The sequence below is a fragment of the Amblyraja radiata genome, chromosome 34, assembly GCF_010909765.2.
Source record: "Amblyraja radiata isolate CabotCenter1 chromosome 34, sAmbRad1.1.pri, whole genome shotgun sequence".
Taxonomy (NCBI): Eukaryota; Metazoa; Chordata; class Chondrichthyes; order Rajiformes; family Rajidae; genus Amblyraja; species Amblyraja radiata.
Genome location: NC_045989.1, coordinates 16150540 through 16171076, shown reverse-complemented (window position 1 = coordinate 16171076; position 20537 = coordinate 16150540). Strand labels below are relative to the sequence as shown.

At 43.8% G+C, this 20537-nt stretch overlaps 1 protein-coding gene across 2 annotated transcripts in view; it reads left to right on the top strand.

Annotated features, from left to right (window-relative positions):
- The first annotated feature begins 307 nt into the window (after positions 1 to 307).
- nedd4 (NEDD4 E3 ubiquitin protein ligase) overlaps positions 308 to 20537 on the top strand; it is a 107394-nt gene continuing 87164 nt past the window's right edge. For both annotated transcript variants that reach the window (XM_033050175.1, XM_033050174.1), the window contains exons 1-2: positions 308 to 514; positions 993 to 1066. In XM_033050175.1, the coding sequence (XP_032906066.1) occupies positions 473 to 514; positions 993 to 1066 (116 nt within the window). In that variant the 5' untranslated portion in view covers positions 308 to 472. The remainder of the gene's footprint in view (positions 515 to 992; positions 1067 to 20537) is intronic.

Genomic DNA, 20537 nt, shown 5'->3' with positions numbered 1-20537 from the left:
GCGGGACAGGCAGCATCTCTGGAGAGAAGGAATGGGCGACGTTTCGGGTTGAAACCCTTCTTCAGTCATTTATTTTGATATTTCATCATCAGGCTCCAGCGTTCAGATTCGGAACTTTTAGATTCTTTTTTTTTAAGATTCCTTTTGATTGCTAATGTTACTTTATTTCAGAATGCAATTCTGCAATATCCAGCCGGTCTTAACCCATGCGTTTCAATGTATCCACTGGAAGCGAGCAGCTACTCCACGTTGGTGACTGTCTCTTATTTTGGTTACTTTGGGCGTGGCGTGGCTGTTGCTGTTGCTGTTGCGGGGTGGGCGGGTTCGGCTCGGCTCGACTCGACTCAGCTCGGCAAGTTTTCAGCGGCGGCTGCAAGGGAGCGATCGGGCGGCATGCGAGCCTGGAGTCTCAATCCCCGGAGCGAGGAACGGGCTTCACCGAGCAGCAACAGCCGTCTACCCTCCTCATACCATGGCATTGTTCCCCGAAGTACGCGGCATCTCCACCGATGAGGTAAACATGCCCAGGCGCTACTTCTTCAACACCGCCACCCAAAGCAAAGATCTCCAGGGCTGATTGCTACTCTGTGCCGCGGCCGAGCCGGGAGAGGGGGACCCGCTTCCTCTCCCGTCCTTGTGACCAGGAGCTGTCTTGTACCGGCGGGGCCGGGTGGTGAATCCTGATCCCCGACAACTGGGCTTCCACCCACCCACCCACCGCTACCTCTCCCCTCCTCCCCTCCTCCCCTCCTCCCTCCTCTCTCTCCCCGGGAGAAGAAGGTCTTCCAGAGTTCAGGCCTACATATCCCACGTATCAGGACTCGCCAGCTTCCAAGCCCGAAGCCAATTTGTTGCTAATTCGGGGCCGGTCACCGCCCCCCAAAGATACTAGAGGATACTAGCTGTAGCTCCTCTTGTATCTTTGCCGCTCGCCCCCTCCCCAAACCCCACCGTCGCTTCTGGTCACTAACGCGCCGATTTGTCGTTTGCAGGAAGGATCTCGAATTCTAAGAGTGAGAATTTTAGCTGGAATGGGCCTGGCGAAGAAGGATATTTTGGGAGCCAGGTAGGTGTTTTTTTTTTTGGGTGGGTGGGGACTGGAACGCGTTCTATCCCTAATTGGCGACTTAAGCCGGCACCTAAATGTTACCAGGTTGCTCTCTCTCTGTCTTATCATAAACGTGGATCGAGGGGATTCTTAGAATGAAGTAACAGAGTTAGTAATCACTTTGTTTAAAAAAAAAAAAGGTAAACATACCAAGATTTGGTCAGTAGTACAGGATCAATGTTATTCTCACCGAGACACAAAATGCTGGAGTAACTCAGCGGAACAGGTAGCATCTCTGGAGAGAAGGGATGGGTGACGTTTCGGATCGAGACCCTTCTTCCTGCTGACTTCCCAGGTCAAATCCAACTCTTCAGCAGTGTTGGAACTTCAGTCAACAATGTAGAATTTGGGGCAGGGGGATCCTATTGGTCTTTGATGGCGATTAAAACGATTGGATTCTAATTCAAATCTCATCTGCTTTCGCAATGTCCCTTGGGGAAGGAAGTCAAAATGCAGGCTGGTCCGTATGTGACCCCAATGTGGTTGACTCTTAAATGTCTGAAGTAGTCCAACAAACCACTCGCTGACTGGTAATGTAATGTAATGTAATGTTCAGAGAAGGATTAGAACCTACATGGAACCTAATTGGCGACAGGAACCGAGCACCGAAATATTACCAGGTTGCTCCCTGTGTGATCATAAACGTGGACCGAGGGGATTCTTAGAATGAAGTAACAGAGTTACTGTATCCAGATACAGCCAGGTTCCCCCCAGTCTCTCAGACTTGCAAACATCTGAGGACTGGTGACAATTGGGAGAATTGCCCACAGACTACGCAAGCCACAGCCTGATGTGGTAATTCGTACAAACAACGCACATGACTCCTCCATTGCAACATGCTTTGTGCCACTGACATATGCAGTGATATGCTGACCGTGAGGATTGGGAAGCATTCCTTGGAATCCCTAGGTTTGACTCCAAAACCCTGCAATATCCCATGGTATCAGTCAGGATTGAGCAAGGTTCCTCGTCCTGATCACCACCTGCCATTCTCCCTTGGTTGAAGAATCAGTGATCCGTCATCTCGGTCAATGGTGGAGGAAACATCGAAAGGAGCAAGGTCACAGAATGTAATCTGCCTGGGGTTGAATGCCATCACTGATAGTCCCATATTGGCTGAACTAGGCAAGTCTTGAAGGATGCACCTGGAGAATGGGTCTGTGGCAGGCAGTGAGAGGCTAATTGGAGGTAGACACAAAATGTTGGAGTAACTCAGCAGGACAGGCAGTCTGAAGAAGGGTCTTGTCCCGAAACGTCACCCATAGAGTCTGAAGAAGGGTCTCAACCCGAAACGTCACCCATTCCTTCTCTCCAGAGATGATGCCTGACCCGCTGAGTTACTCCAGCATTTTGTGTCTACCTTCAATTTAAACCAGCATCTGCAGTTCTTTCCTAAACCTAATTGACCTTGTCCTCACTCACCCACTGTCATGGACAGAAGCAACTGTCAACAACAATGGTAGTACTGACTCTCAACATCCTTGTGGGTACAGAATCTCTGTCATCGTATAAAGGAAGCTCTTGATTGTAATGTGTCACTCTACTGTAAATGGGACAGACATGGAGTGAATCTGGCGGCTCAGAACTGGATATCCATGAGGCTCTGTATTGGTTTATTATTGTCATGTATACCGAGATACAGTGAGAAACTCTGTTTGCACGCTACCCAGACAAATCAAATCATACATGAATACAACAGGTAGTGAAAAGGGAGAACGTAAACAGAGTGCAGAAGATCGAGTTACAGCCGGAGAGAATGTGCAGATGGAAATAAAGGATAATGGCCACAACGAGGTTGATTGGAAGATGGGGGAATCCTTCCTTAGTTTATGACGGTCCAACACAAGAATCTGATAATAAAGGGGAATAAGCTGTTCTGGAATCTGATGGTAGAGGCTTTCAACTGTGGTCCATCAACAGCAGCAGCAGCAGAGATGTCCAGCATTACGATGTGCAAGCTCACGGTTTAGCATGTCCTACACACTACCATTACTAATGAGCCAGGGCATCAACACTGATTCAGTGACGAGCAGGCCGGGAGCACCATCAGTCGTACCTAAAATGATGAGGTGCTATCCTAACGAAGCTGCAATACCAAATCAAAAGGGTCCTAAACAGCATGTGGTTGATAGAGCTAAGTTTATCTTGCAAACAGTTGTAAAAATTGAAATGCTGCAGTTCCACCTTATCTAGTCATAGACAATTAAACAACAAATTAGAGGAGGCGGTCACAAGAACATCCCTCTCCTCGTTGATGGCAGAGACCAGAACAGGAGTGATAGATTTAAGAATGAAGCATTTTTAACTGATCAACCAGTGCATGAAACATCTTGGTATCAACCTGAAAGTCCCTCCCCCACCCCCTCACCCTCCCCCCCCCCCCTCATCCTCCCCCCCCCCCCTCATCCTCCCCCCCCCCCCCCCCCCATCATCCTCCCCCCCAGCATTATAGAAGCCAGTCTCCAGCCAATTTGTTTCACACCATACAATATCAAGATGAGAGGAATGGATACAGCAAGGGACCAGACAAAATCTTAACTGGTACAGAAGACTCCAGAACCAGCCGTGCCTCTAGCTCCACTCTAGTACCGTTGGAAAGCAGGTGTCAACCTGACAGTGTGAAAGGTTGCCCTGATGTGCGCTGCTCACAAAATGCAGCTATTTACCCAATCATTCTGCTCTCAGTCATCAGCACTGTGGTGAAAGTGGCACGTACTCGCCAATAACTATTTGCTGTCTGAAGAAGGGTTTCGGCCCGAAACGTCGCCTATTTCCTTCGCTCCATAGATGCTGCTGCACCCGCTGAGTTTCCCCAGCAATTTTGTGTACCTTCGATATTCCAGCATCTGCAGTTCCTTTTTGAACTATTTGCTGTTGTTCAGTTTGTGTTTTGCTGGGACTACTTGGTGTCAGACCTCATCATAACCTAGGTCCAAACATAGAGCAAGGGCTGAATACCAGAGATGAGTTGATTTGTGACTGCACTTGATGTCAAGCAGCACTTGACTGAGTGTGACATAAAGTGAAGTTTGCAAAAATGAAAGTTAATGGGTGTCAAAGGCACTTCAATGGTTATGATACCAATCACCCAGTCCCAGGACATCATGGTGGAGTTCCAAAAGGCAATGTCCATGGTCCAACTGTCTTCAGCTGCTTCACCGTTGACTTTCTTTCCATTGTATATTACCAGTCCGCCATCATTGCATGCTCATGATACTGGAATTCCATTCCCAACAGCACTGTATCTTCACTAGAAGGTTTACATCAATTCAAGTAGATGTCTCACCTTGAGTGTGGTTAGCACATTTTGACCTTGCTAGCAACCCCAGATCCTGAACACGAAATTAAAGAAATAATGTGGTCCATTTCTGACAGTTTCAATACAAAAGTTAGAAAGCTTTGAAACTTGTTATTCCACAATGGTGTAATAATACATTATTGTTGTGTTTTAGATTGACATTGCATGTCATTTCCTTTTTATGTGAGTTTCAACCAGTGCATTGTTTAAATAATGTGGGTGAGCCAGTTGGTTGGATGAGTCATTGTGAGCCACCCCTGTCTTACACGAATATTAGTTGGAGGAAATAACAAGAGATCGCACTTGAAAACATTCAAAATACCATTGCTGATGGCTGAAGGTTTCTTAACTCGTTCTAGATTGGCACTGTGCAGGTCTAAATATATGGCGAAGCTTGGCATCAGACAGACAGAAGAGTGCAAGGCAGAGGCACAGGGCACAGGCTTAAAATTCCTGCTACCTTATCCAATCAAATATTACCAATGTTGTCCCGAAGGATTGGATATGGAGTGAATCCTGATGTTAGAGGAGAACTAGAAATACTTTGAGCTGCAGCTATGATTCAATATAAATTGGAAGTAAACATTTTAACTATTCCCTTTGTATTTACTGAGGGCTTTTCCTCTACCCCCCTTCTACATATTCCAGATCTGAACCAGGTGAGAAATTCCCAGATTGTATGTCTGAATGTGATCCCCCCCCCCCCCCCCTTTCATTGGCGTTAGGGGTATGGGGGGGAAGGCAGGAGAATGGAGTTGAGTGGGAAAGATAGATCATCCATGATTGTATGACAGAGTAGACTTGATGGGCCAAATGGCCTAATTCTACTCCTATAATTTATGAGCGTATGACTACTTGATCATTTTGTCCATGTAAAATTCAACTGCTGCATTCATTAAACTAGAGGAAAATTCTGATCAATTGATATCCAACTATTTAGCAATCCTGATTCTTTGGCATCTGGTTCACTGGGTGCTAATTCCTGTGCTCCCTTTCAACTCACCTGATTTCCTGGACAATTCTGTGATGTAATGTTTATACATTTAAAAAAAATATGTTTGTTGGAGCGTTAGAATAATTTCTAGAAAAACTCGCTAGTCCTGCACCACAAAAGTCCTGAGCACAATGGATGATCAGGGTTTTGCGTGGACTGGACATAGTGGGCCTGTTCAATTCCAAGATTAATCTTTAAAATGTGGAGCCTATTTGTTCGTGAGTTTTTAGTAGGATTTTCAGGATGCATAGTCATTCTCTGTAGTCATAACGCATGAAGTAAATCCAGTTTGAATTCTATGTTGAATAAGCTTTGACCAGATCTGACCACTTAACATGAATGGAGACTCACGACCATGTGGTTCTTTACTTTAGACGCTAAACTCTAAAGATACAGCGTGCAAACAAGCCCTTCAGCCCACTTGTCTGTGCTGACTAGCCTACACTAACCCTATCCAACACACTAGGGACAATTTACCTATAAACCTGTGAATCTTTGGAGTGTGGGAGGAAACCAGAGCACCCAGAGAATACCCAACGTACAAACTCCGTACAAGCAGCACCCGTAGTATGGATTGAACCCGGGGCTCTGGCGCTGTAAGGCAGAAATCCTACTGCTGAGGTGCTGTGCCTCCCTCTGCTACAATTCTAGTTGTCATTCATAGATGGAAACAGTGGCGATGGATGTCTGTGATCTTTTTTATTTTGTCTATAATGGATTTGGATGTAAGCCAGTAAAACCCACAAGTGGTGGAACAGTTTTCAAGCATTGGCCCAGCACTGTTGTTCCCAGTGACGGCTGCACTTGATATATGTCATGGTCAGAATTATTGTTTCAACATTATTATAACATCTCCCTGTGGAGCATGTTTAAAAGATTTACCTCTTATTCAACTCAGGGATACTTCCACAGATCAGCCTCGACTTTACTCCTGCAACTTTCCTTTCTGTAAAGTGTTAACCACATCCTTTGTACTTGTAATCCTCCCCATTGTCTCATCTGTTCATCTAACATCAATTCACACATGTAAAACAACTTCTAAAGGCAAAACATCATTAAAGCCACAATAACATGCATTCAAAAGAAAACTGCACACAAAGTGTTTGAGTAACTCGGTGGGACAGGCCACATCTCTGGAGGACATGGATATGTGATGTTTTGGGTCGGGACCCTTCTTCATACTGATTGCCATGGAGAGGAGTGGGTGCAGCTGGAAGAGAAGTGGGGGCAGGACAAATTCTGGCAAAGAATGGGTGGATAGACAGAAAATGCTGGAGTAACTCAGCGATACAGGCAGCATCTGGATAGAATGAATATGTGACGTTTTGGGTCGAAACTCTTCTCTCCTCAAGGGATGGGTGGATACAGGTGGGGATTTATATTTGAGAGGGAGATGGTTGGACTGAGGCTAGGGATGTAAGGACAAAAAGTTTGAGATAAGGATAGAAGAGGTATTAATTGTGAAGCCAGAGAAAGGAATAAATGTTAAAGGGGGAAGGGGAGAAATGAGTGTGGATCCTGGTGGGGGGGAGAGGGGGAAAAGAAGGGAGGAGGGTTGTTTGTAGGTTAGTTACCTAAAATCGAAAAATTCGATGTTCATGCCATCAGGTTGTAAACTCCAAAGAGGGATTATTGGAACTGGCGCTGTTGGAAATATAATTTATAATCCCTTCGTGATGACTGAGGAATTTAATGAAGTCATTGAATAAATCTGGAATAAACTGTTTATATCAGTAATTATAGCAGTAAACCTGGAGCATCATTAAAACTAAATGGAAGGAAGTTTAGTTCTGTGTATCTGTTAGAATTGTGGACATTAAAAACATTCAGGAAGTGAGGTCCATTACGTGAAGTGGACTTGTATTACAAAACCCGCTTTGGTTATGCAGAATGACGGAGCAGGCTCACGAGACTCTGCAGTCTCCACCCTCCTGTCTGTGTTTACAAAATGCAAACAAGTCACTCAGTTTTGCCCTTTTTTAGTTCTGTGGGATATTTTGAGCAATTTGCTTAGCAGAAGCTTGCCAATGTTTCCAAGAGATGTCGAAATCTTTAATTGATTATCCGGAGAGTATTGCATCTACGCCGTTGACGCCCTGTCCAGTTATCAGTTGATGTGACGAGTATTCTCTGCAAACAAAAAGGTGGCACGCAGGAAAAGGCCAATTGTCGGTCTCGCTGCCTTCCTTTCAATCTACATTCCTTTGTTGGCTTGGGAGAGCTTAGAAACCAGGAAATGGTGAAGAACATTTTTATTTTTGATCCACGACATCACAACATTGTGCTGCAGTGAATTATTTTATTTTCCCTGCTGTGGGAAGTCATAGAATACAGAAACCGGCCATCGAGCCACCGTTTTCATGCCATCTGTGGTCACCCACCCGTATTAATCCCATCTCCCAGCACTTGGCCCATATCCCCAGGAGACTCAAATGCTTGTTGAGACATTTCCTACAATCTAGCTTCAATCATTCTCTCAGGGAGTGTATTCCACGTACCCTCACTTCTGGGTAGAAACTGGGTGGATCCACTCTGAATTTCTTGCCCCTTATCCTAAATCTGGGTCCCATGGTTTTATTTGCCTAGTTAAGGTGCAAGGTTTTCTGCGGTGTGGCCTATCAGTGTCACTCATAACTTGATAGACTTCAATCATGCCCCTTTTAATCTCCTCCGCTCCAGTGGAGCAGTCCTACCCGTTCCAGTCTTGCCTCATAACTCAAACCCTGCAACCCAGCTGACATTGTGGTGAATCTCTCTGCATCCTCTCCAGTGCTATCGTGTTTTCCTATGGTGGTGACCAGAACTGCCCGCAGTACTCCAGCTGAGATCTGACCAATGTTTTATAAAGTCTAATATGTGCATGTTTTGATTGATGTTAACAACAATATAAATTTCCCATTCCAAAAATTCCAAGAACAAACTGCAAAGTATTTGGATAAAAATTGGTAATGTGTTGCAAATCGCTTCTCACAACCTCCTGATGTTGAATTCAATACCCTGACTGAAGGCCAGCATCCCATATGTTGTCTTCACCACATTATTTGCCTGTGATGGCACCTTCAAAGATCTCTTGACTTGTACACCAAGGTCCCCCTGTTCCTCAACACTCCCTTTGAGTCTACCATTCATGGTGTACGTCGCAGGTTCATCAGTACTCCCAAAATGCATCAGCTCACATTTATCTGGATTAAACTCAATCTGCCATTTCTCAGCTCATTTCACCAAAAACATCAATGTCATCCTGTAGCTCCTGATTACCATCCACAATGTCAAAAATTCCAGCAATCTTCATGTCATGTGCAAACTTATGCCCCTCACTTAGGAAACCTGAACGGAAACCTCTGGAGACTTTGCGCCCCACCCAAGGTTTCCGTGCGGTTCCCGGAGGTTTTTGTCAGTCTCCCTAATGGTCGAAAGTGGTTTCCGCTTCTTCTATGTTCCGGGCGATTTTTCCCAAAAAATTCAAAACTGACCGCGACTAAAAATAGGTTGCCGTTTTAAAAATCGGTGATTTTTTAGTCGAAGCCGGTTGCGATGGTGGTTGGCGGAGGTTGTAGGTAAAGGAAGGTAAGACCTGCCTGGTGGAATAAAACTGGGTGAAAAAAAGGCCTTACCTTCCACTACCTTCAACTAGCATCGCAACCGGCTTTAACGAAAAAATTACCGTAGGGAGTGGTGAACTCACCTTGGTCAATCACAGGCATAGTCTTCTCCACCATCAACAGCCTCTATATGAGGTACTGCCTCAAGAAGGTGCCGTTTAACATCATGTTTCCCACCATCTGGGCTATGCCCTCTCCTCACTGTTGCTGTTGGGCAGAGGGCACAGAAGCTGAAATCCTAAGAAAGCAGATGAATTGCTTTCTCATAACCACGAGATTCTTGGACCTACCTGCATAACCGTAATCCTATATTAGCGAGGTAATACCACGGTCAACTTTTAATTTGAGTTTTTAGAGATACAGCATGGAAACATACTCTTCGGCACACCGACCACCAATCACTCGTACAATTGTTCAATCCTACAAACAAGGGACAATTTACAGAAGCCAATTATCCTACAAGCCTGTGTTTTGGGAATGTGGGAGTAAACTGGAGCACTGGAGAAACCCCACATGGCTGCGGGGAGAACAGAAGACCCTGTACGGACAGCGTCCCTAGTCAGGATCGAACCTGCGTCTCTGGTACTGTCAGGAGGCGACTCTAATGCAACGCCACCATGCCGTTCTTTTTACACTACCATGGCCTAGTTTTTTTAATTGGGCTTTACAGCAATGTCTTGTCTTTCTTCGAAATCTTTTTCTTTTCCTGTCTTGTGTAACTTGTGTTGCCTGTGCCTTGATGCCTGTGATGCTGCTGCCAACAAGATTTTCAATGCTTCTGTACCTTGCGTTACATGTGCTTATGACAATAAACTTGAGAAGCACTTTACTGCCTATGTAAAGATTTAGTGCGACTTCTGCCACCTTATAAACTAAATTGATCCCTGAGTTTGATGTTCAGACAATTTGGTTGATCTAAGGTATAATTTTTTTACTGCGGTATATTAAGCAATTGATCTTGTACTTTTTAAGTTCAGAACATGAAAAGCCAAGTGCCACTGTTTATTGTGCATATACTGTATCAGGTGCTCTTAACTTGACCTACTTTTACACCACTTTTGAATTTGGTAATGTAGCGTTAACACTGTGAAAGTTCTCTTGTGGTTCACAGGTGTCATGAAACAAAATAGGGTGGTAAAGAGTAGATATCAAGGAACATTCTACAGGAGGAGACATGTACGGAGAGGTTAAGGAGTCCAGAGTTCATGCCCTCAGTAGTTCTGAACAATGGAGGATGAGAATTCTGTGTGTGGAGAGGTTGTGGAACTTGGAGCTGACAAAGATGCTTATCGAGGCTGTGAAGTAAAACGTGGGTGAAAGTCACGGGTCAGTTGGTGGCTGAGGAATCTGTAGGTGTAACGAATAGGAACGTTTTCTCATTTCACAGTTATCTGTTACTCCCCTGATTTATTGATCTGTCCATGGATGGTTGGTCAGCTTATTTATGAACTGCTTCCTGGTGCCTGCAGCTTCGCTTCTTTCTTAAGGCAAATGAAACATTAGCATTGTTCCAGGAACTATATTCATTTATCTCTCTTCACAATTTGCAAATCTTTCATCCTTTTGTCTCATATCTTCTTTTATTTTCATCTCGGGCCTTTGTCCAACATCTGCTTATCAAAATCCCGACTCACCTGTGTTCACCTATTACCTGTCGCTCCTTGTCCTGCCACTTCTCGCTCTTTGCTCCTCCTCCCAACATTGTCTAAAGAAGGGTCCCAACATAAAACGTCACCTGTTCATGTTCTCTAGGGATGCTGCCTGACCCGCCTGGTTACTCCAACATCATGTGTGCCTCTTTTTCACAAATCAGCATCTGCAGTTCCTTGCTTCTACATTCTGTACTCATTTACTTCCTGGTACGTGCAGTTGTACAAATGTAATGATTAGCGGTGAGAAATTACTGGTGCTGGTTAATTATGCTGCAGCTCAGCCCTCACAACGATTAGTCTGCACAAGATTAAATTTTTTTAAATGAAGAAAAGAAAAATACCTATTTTAACAAGCTAAATAGATTTTTATTACCTTTAATTGAATTAACTTTATATTAATGCCAGGGATTTACAATATTAAATTTCCCCACCCTGCACATTCTTCCTGAACGTTTAGTGGAGTTGCAAAGGATCGCAATACAGGATCAGGTTTCCAAGCAAACTGGGGAATATCCCAACATCCCTATGGTTGACAATAAGTTTATATTCCGATCTTTTGCAACTCCACTAACAGTTCAGGAAGAGCGTGCAAGGTGGGGAAATTTAATATTGCAATTCTGTGACATGAATTAAATTAAAAGTTAAAAAATATCCATTTAACTTGTTAAACCAGGTGATTGGGGTCAGGCCACATTGCTGGTGTCATTGAGGTCCTGGGCACAGTGAAACCGATTCCTCAGCTTGATGTTGTTCAGCTGTATCACCACACTCAATGGTGAGTCCAGGGTCAGTGAGGGAGGTCAGATATTGTGGAGTGTAACCTACAGTGTGTTCTTGACTTCTTAACTGCAACATGGATGTTGGTCAGGAGCGTGCTAACATGAAAAAGATATCCAGTTCTCTGCTGAACCACCAGCAAAAGGCAAATACATTTCAGTCATTCTGTGGGTTTAGCACATGCTGTTATCTCAAATTCCAGCTAAAACCTTACAACACTTCTGTCTCTCCATTTGTTACTTTTAACCCTATGGAATAAAGTGAGTGATATTTGAATGGGACTAATAGCACCACTTAACATTGAAGCATTAAAAGTGTGTTCATCTGAGCAGGTGTCCAGACTTTAATGTGGCACCAGTTGCATAACATTTTCGTCTATAGTTTTTCCACAAGTATTAAAACGTGACAGGAAATTTGTATTTGTATGTAAATAATTGCCCTTAAAATTCAGGTTAAAGGCAAATTTTAGATTAAAATAATCAATGCTTGAGTTCCAATCAGAAAATCATATGTTCGTTACCTGATTACATAAATTTGTTGTAACAAATCAAGTAAGATGCCTGCCTAAGAAACACTCAATAAATCTGGGTTTGTTCAGGGATTTATGATTAGTGTGAGAGCGGCCTCAGGGGACTGGGAGGGACCTGTTTGTGACCTCTTCACTGCAAAGCGGTGCAGCAGTGCTACAGGAGAGCCTTCTTCCCTGTAGCTATCAAACTTTACAACTCCTCCCCCTAGACTGAGGCTGACTCCCCCAACCCCTCCCCAATCTTTGCACATCCCCCAAGCCTTTCCACTTGTCATTTTAATGTCATGTTTCATGTATTTTGTGTTTTTATGACTGTTGTCAGATCAATTTCCCTCTTGGACTAAATAAAGTTATTTCGTATCATATCGTAAGTTTATAAGTTAGTTGTCTTTAAGTGTCTTATTGGGATGCCCACAGTAAATCAGTGCATCTGCTGGTGAAATTGTTCAAAAATTGTTTCATGTTAAAAACAGTTTATTGATACTGAAGAGGAAAAACTTTCTAATTGTATTTTTAGTAGTAACTAGACCAAGTGGGACCCGTTGGGTCCCTGTCACACAGGTGGCCTAGTCCGCACAACACAACCCATTTCCCCCACGCAATATTTCACCACTCACCCATAGCCCCCACGTCACTTAATATACTTGCTGCCAGGAATATTTAAAAAAAGGGATTGCAACATTACAGGACTGAGTGTCCCAGAATTGCAACATTGTAACAATCCCATTGTGAAGTCATAGCTGCAGAGGGAAGATTTTTTTCTCAAATTTGGATTTTTAAAAAATTTAAAAATGTGAAATAACTTGTGAAATATAACATCAATCTGAACGACACTTAGTATCATATATATCGATGATTTCGGTTTTTGTTATAACTTTCTCTGAACCAAAGCTTTCTAACTAAATTAAGACGTGTTTAGGAGCAACTTAATATTTATTCTTGGTATGTAGGATTGATTAAGTATGAGAGTATGGGGCAAAAGCCACATTCACCCTCCATTTATATGAATAGAAAATGAATTACTTTTACTATCTTGCATGTTTGACATTAATTAAATATAGTTATTGATTTCCAAATGTCAAATCCACAAGTTTAATCAAGATATCATCCAGTATATAGGACCATAGAACTTCCCTACTAGAATGACACACAATTTGACCATTGTTCGTGTATACTTGTCTTGATGGACAATTGATCAAATGGGAGGGGAATATTTGAAAGTATGAATCACTGACTTATAAGTAAACATTTTGCAAGGAACTGTGACCCATTATCAGTTTTTAGCTTAAATGCAGGTGCTTCACTTCACTGGTTTTGGTTCTTGAATGATTCGAGGGTATTTGGGGATTATTTTGGAGAAGAAAAATACTTTTATTGTGAAGTGAGCGATGTTTATAATGGCTATTAAAGCACAAAACAGGTTTTAAGATTGGTAGAAATATACTGTGCCTCTATTCCAGGGAGCCCCAGTGTGGGGAGCTGCAGACTTGCTCATTCACTGCACAGTAGTTGTGAAAGGATATTTGGAATCTGAATCTGTGCATTGACTCGCTGTATTGACCGCGGGGGAAACTTGGAGAATTGCAATAATGTTTTAATTTGGGATGATAAGGGAGGTAGGCAGCAATCCTTTATCAGTCTTTTGTAGAGAAATGTCGCAATGTGAAACGGATTCCTGTTCACCAGTTGGAGGGAAAACCTGGGGAGGAACATGACAGGCAATTTTACTTTCACTTCACTCAGGAAGTCAAGTTCTGGTAGAACAAATGGAGTAAATAGCGGGGTCCTTGGGAGTGCTGATGTACTGAGTCAGGGGTCCCCAACCTTTTTTTGTCCAGTTTACCTCAGGCAACTTTTCGAAAGTAAATTTACCCCCACCCTGTTTTGTTCAATAATTTGAGTTTACACTTCTACCATAATAAAGGGGAAAGTTTAAAATACTGTTTTTAACATTATTATTTTAAGTTCCAGAATCAACACATTTACCCCAGGTTGGGAACCCTTGTACTGAGTAAACTTTGGATGCAAGTCCATAGCTCACTAAAAGTGGTGATTCAAGTGGATGTGATAGTGCGCAAGTTGTTTGGTATGCTTGCCTTTAAGATCTAAGGGTTTTAATAAGAGTTACGATGCCCTGTTGCAGCTGCACGAAACATTTGTAAGCAATGTGTACAGTTCTGATTGTCACATGACAGGGGTGGAAAATTGCAACCTTCACGTGGTCCGCCCTGTTTCGACTAATGCAATCAACTCGACGTGCACAAACGGAAGATCAAATAGAACAAGTTGTCCAACAACTTTAGGCTGTGCACGCCACACGAAAGAAGAAGAAGTCAGACAACAGGAGGGATGTGATAGTATTAGCAGGAGTGCACATGAGATCCGCCAGGATGTTACCTGGAATGGGAAGCTGTGGTCACGGGGAGAGATTGGGCAAGCAGGGTTTATTCTCAATGGAAAGCAAAAATCTAAGAGGTTTATAAAATTACGAGAGGCACAGAGAAGACAGATCATCTTTTTCCCAGGGAGAGAAGTTTAGCTGGAGAGTTCAGGTTTCGGGTGAGAGGGGAGAAAATTTGAACAGAAACAGTACACAATAGGAATAGGCTCTTCAGCCATGATATGCGTGCCAACAGTGATGCCAAATTAAACCAACCCCAACTGCTTGCACAATGCATTTCGTTGTCTCTGTACTGTACACTGACAATGACAATTAAAATTGAATCTGAATCTGAATGGTCTGTATTCTGTTCCTTGTCTGAATGACTCCGAAATATCACCATCGTGTCTGCTTCCACCCCCACTGAAAACATGTTCCAGGCATCTGCATATCTTATGATCTTCATGATTTGTATCAGGCTTATCCTGGGGTTCTAATAGGCCTTTCTCACGGGGCGACTTGACGCAAGATGTAACCAGAGTGAAGTGGTCGTGGTCTAGCACGATATCACACGATATAACGGGGGGTAGATAAAGAGTTCCCACGGGTACTCGGCATTTCTGTTATTTGTGCGAGTGACTTGTCCGTCTCCCGAGCTTTCCCGTTAAATCTTGAATGAACATTGTGAAGTGTTGTTAAATCATCACGTGGCACAAATGATGTCACTTTTTTTTAGACAAGCATTACAAGTGCTTTGACACATTGACACATGTTCCATTGGCGACATTGAGACCACCTTTTTAAGAATGGATGTTTTACAGAGAGGTGTAAACATACTAGAAGCGATCGTTCCCTTCACATACAGAGAAAGTTATATGGCATCGCTAAAATCAATATGCATTCCGAGTATTAAATATAATCGTTTATACTCAATGTTAAACGATTACAGATCATAGAAATGTAGTGAGTCCAACGCGATTGTAAACGGCTTATACGGTCCAAATGTGAAAAGCCGGTTTGTGCCAAGTGTATCTGAGTGAGCCGCATACAGAAAACCACTGAAATCTCGAATTCACGAGTTCAGAATTTATAAACAAAGTACTTAGAGAATCATAGGAACAGAAAATAGGTCACATAATTTATGTAATAAGTAACCACCAAATGAGTTCAAAAGAGATGGACAAAGCTTGAAAATAATCAGAGGAAATTCCCTGAAACACTCAAATACATCAGTACCGGCAGTTGGTTCCCTAACTGTAGATCTATGCGTTGACAGAGGAAAGTTCTACAAAAGAAAATGAGCTACTTTCTGGGGAATTCCTCCGTCTTGGAAGGGCTTTGAAGAGTTTTTCCCACAGTTTACATAAAGATAATAGCATCGATATTCGCCAAGGCAGCAACTTTGTTTATCTAAATGCCACTTTTAGTCTCCCGTTGATTTAATGAGTATTAGAAAAAAATAGGACAAAATCACAGGTACATATTCTCTAAACGCTGGTGGCAATTCTACCGAAACTTACCAGACGTTGGAAATAAACACTTCATTTAAAAAGACCTCTTGAAGGCTGCAGATTGCTGGTGAGACACTTTTGGAATGCTCTTTTATATATAAACAGCCTGGAAGCTCCGTAGAGATCGTGTGGGCAGAGAACGACCAGCATGTTCATTCCAGATTACTCGCCTTCTGTCCCCTCTGTCCAGCTTCCGGGTTCACCGTTCGCAGGAGTTCCCACGGTAAACGCAAGAGTTATTACGGATATCGCACTGGCCACTACGTCCATATAATGTTTCAATGTTCAACCACAAGTGTACAAGTCACTCTTGGAGAAATTCAAGCTTGCTTGAATTTTCTCCCGAGTCAACAAGTTACACGAGTACCTGCCGTTAGCGCCACGGTGGTCCACGGTGGTCCACGAATGCCGTACGGTTATCGTACGAGGTTCCCACGATGTTCAACTCTGGTTACCTCTTGCGTCAAGTCGCCCCGTGAGAAAGGCCTATAATGCTCCACAGAAAGCTATCCAAGTTAGTCCAGCCTTTCTCTGCTACTGATGTGAGGCTCCCTGACCTATGATTTCCTGGATTATCCCTGTTGCCGTTTTTAAACAAAGGAGCCAGATCGGCTACTCTTCGATACTCTGGGACCTTGCCTGTGGCTGGAGAAGATAAAAATCTACATTTAAGCCCCAGAATCCTCCTTTCTAGCATTTCAATGACTTGCAATAAATCCCATCAGGTGGGTCCCCATCCACTATTCATATTCTTAATAAGATCCAATGCTATTTCCTTAATCTCACCATTTTCCAGGTATTGGCATAATACCTTCCATGTCCTTCTTGGTGAACTTAAATGGAATCCGTGGAGAAGGTTTTTCATACATAGTAGTAGTAATTTGGAAAGAAGTACGAGAGGAGGTGATGGACGCAGGTAGAATTATGTTTATGACATTAGGACAGGTGTTTATATTGGAAAGGTATGGTGGGATAAGGGCCATTAGCACGTGTGTAGATAGCCAGCTTGGTCAACATGGATGAAATGGGCCGAAAGGGCCTGTTTCTCTGCTGTACAATTCTGTGATTCTTTTATGTTCAATACTGTTCAATACTTGTCCCAATCTTCTGATTCTGTAGTTAGGCATTTGAATGTTTCAGCTACCTGGCATGAACTCCTTGAACTCTTGTTCCTGTACCATTGTTTGTTTTGCTTGTTCTTTCTTGCTGACTCTAGAGAAGGTGTTTCATCAGACTGACTCATCCCATCTGGACTTTTTCTGCTAGATATTCCCTGGGTGTTCTGTTTCTCTTCCATGTTCCCAGTATCAATTTTGTCGTTTCTTTCACACTTGTCCATATTCTGTATTTAAGAAATATTAACTGGAGAAATTACACCTCATTTTGGGAATTCAGATTAAAATTCTCATAAATCATTTGGCTGGAGAGCATCCAGTGTTGGTATTGGGAAATTGATCTTGAGTGCTTTGGTATAAACCTATGGCTACAGTTATGCTTCATTGCTTAATATTTATGGCCTTGGTACCTCACACTGCCTCGGCAAGGCCACCAGCATAATCAAGGACGAGTCGCACGCTGGCCACTCTCTCCTCTCTCAGGCAAGAGGTATAGAAGTGTGAAAACGCACACCTCCAGATTAAAGGACAGTTTCTTCCTAGCTGTTAACTGAACTATCCTACCACAACTTGGGAGTAGTCCTGAACTACTATCTACCTCATTGGAGACCCTCGAACTATCTTTGATGGGACTTTACTGGCTTTATCTTGCACTAAACATTTTTCACATTGTTCCCTTTATCATATAGATGCACAGAGTCTCTTGCTCAGAGTAGGTGAATCGAGGACATAGGTTTAAGGTGAAGGGGAAAAGATTTAATAGGAATCTGAAGAGTAACTTTTTCACACAAAGGGTGGTGGGTGTTGGAACAAGCTGCCAGAGGAGGTAGTTGTGGCTGGTACTATCCCAACACTTAAGAAACAGTTAGACAGGTAATAATAATAATAATAAATTTTATTTATGGGCGCCTTTCAAGAGTCTCAAGGACACCTTACAAAAATTGAGTATGTAGAGGAAAAACATGTAAGGGGAATGAAATAAATAGTAGAGACATGACTAGTACACAAAGTAAAGACAGAATTCAATACAAAACACAGGTACATGGTAGGACAGGTTTGGAGGGATATGGACCAAATGCAGGCAGGTGGGACTAGTGTAGCTGGGACATGTTGGCCGGTGTAGGCAAGTTGGGTCGATGGGGCTGTTTCCACACTGTATCACTCCATGACTCAATGTATCTGTACACTGTGAATGTGTCGATTATAATCTAGTAGTGTCTGCTGATTGGTTAGTATGCAATATAAGCTTTTCACTGTACCTCGGTACACGTGACAATAAACTAAACTCAAACTAGTATCTTCACAAGGAAATAGGAGCAGGAGTAGGCCACCATGCCCCTGGAACCTGCTCTGCCATCCAATATGATCATCACTGATCTGTGTTGACCTTTCATGTGCCTGTTTCACATAACTCTCAATTCCTCAGTCTTTCAAATATTTGTCTGTCTCCACCTTAAATAGATATAATGATCTGGCCTCCACTATCCTTGGGAGCGGAAAATTACAGATTTGTTGCACTCGAAGAGATGGCCGGATTCGTCATCAAACAACTCATTATTGCGTAATTCTTTTGAGGAAGGCAGTGTCTGACACCTAATTTTTTTTTGGCCTTTTCCCAAAGGGCAGTGGTGGAAAGTTACAAACTATTGGCAATGTTTTCTGAGCAGCAGAGTTAAACTTTAATCTCATGGAGTATCTGGTCATCGATCTTGGCTGAGACCTTAAATAATAATAATAATAATACATTTTATTTATGGGCGCCTTTCAAGAGTCTCAAGGACACCTTACAAAAATTGAGCATGTAGAGGAAAAACATGTAAGGGGAATGAAATAAATAGTAGAGACATGACTAGTACACAAAGTAAAGACAGAATTCAATACAAAACACGGTATGAGGCAATTAATGCACAGATGAAAAGGGACGGGGACGTGGGGCTAAGGATAGGCAGAGGTGAAGAGATGGGTCTTGAGGCGGGACTGGAAGATGGTGAGGGACACGGAATTGCGGATCAGTTGGGGGAGGGAGTTCCAGAGCCTGGGAGCTGCCCTGGAGAAGGCTCTGTCCCCAAAACTGCGGAGGTTGGACTTGTGGATGGAGAGGAGACCGGCTGATGTGGATCTGAGGGACCGTGAGGGTTGGTAGGGGGAGAGGAGGTCAGTGAGATATGGGGGCGCCAGATGGTGGAGGGCTTTGTAGGTGAGGACCAGGATTTTGTAGGTGATCCGGTGGGAGATGGGAAGCCAGTGAAGTTTTTTGAGGACTGGAGTGATGTGATGCCAGGATTTGGTGTGGGTGATGAGTCGGGCGGCTGCGTTCTGGACCAGTTGGAGTCGGTTGATGTAGGTGGAGCTGATGCCAAGGAGAAGTGAGTTGCAATAGTCCAGTCGGGAGGAGATGAAGGCATGGATCAGTCTTTCAGCAGCGGGCGGTGTGAGAGAGGGTCTGAGTTTGGCGATGTTGCGGAGATGAAAGAAGGAGGTTTTAATGACATGGCGGATGTGAGGCTCAAGGGAGAGGGTGGAATCAAAGATCACGCCAAGGTTGCGGGCCTTGGGAGATGGGGAGACAGTGGTGCCGTCGATGGTGAGAGTGGGGTTATTGATTTTGCTGAATGTGGCTTTGGAGCCTATGAGGAGGAATTCTGTCTTATCGCTGTTGAGGTTGAGGAAATTTTGTTGCATCCAGGTTTTTATAGCTGACAAACAGGAGTTGATATGGGAGAGGGGGGGGGGGTTGTGGGGGGATTTGGTGCCAAGGTAAATCTGGGTGTCATCAGCGTAACAGTGGAAGTCCAGATTGAAGTGGCGGAGTATCTGACCAAGGGGGAGGATGTAGATGATGAAGAGGAGGGGGCCGAGTACGGAGCCTTGGGGAACGCCTTGAGTGACTGCGGCTGTAGCAGAGGTGTGGTTGTGGAGGGAGATGAAGTGGGATCTGTTGGAAAGGTAGGAACGGAGCCAGCTGAGTGCAGAGCCTTCAATGCCGAGGTCTTTGAGTCTGGTGAGCAGGATGTTATGGTTCACTGTATCGAAGGCTGTGCTCAGGTCGAGGAGGATGAGGATGTTGAGGGAACCAGTGTCAGCAGAGGTGAGGAGGTCGTTGAGGACTTTGAGGAGAGCAGTTTCTGTGCTATGGAGGGGGCGAAAGCCAGATTGGAGGGGTTCAAGTAGGTTATACGCAAGGAGGTGGGAATGAAGTTGCGACGCAACGATACGCTCCAGGGTTTTTGAAAGAAAGGGGAGGTTTGAGATTGGGCGGTAGTTAATGAGAGAGGAGGGATCAAGACCAGGTTTCTTTAAGATTGGTGTAACGGCAGCAGTTTTGAAAGCGGAGGGGACAATTCCTTGGGACAATGAGGAGTTGAAGAGATTAGTGAGGTAGGGGCAGAGAACAGGGAGGCAGGACTTCAACAGGGGAGTGGGGAGAGGGTCGAGGGAGCAGGTAGTGGGTTTGGAAGAGCTGATGAGTTTGGAGTCAGTCAGGGTACAGAGAGAGGCCACTTGAGTCATTGGAGGTGGCAAGCTTATGTGATGAAACCTCAGCCCAAGTACAACATCCTCAGTGAACACT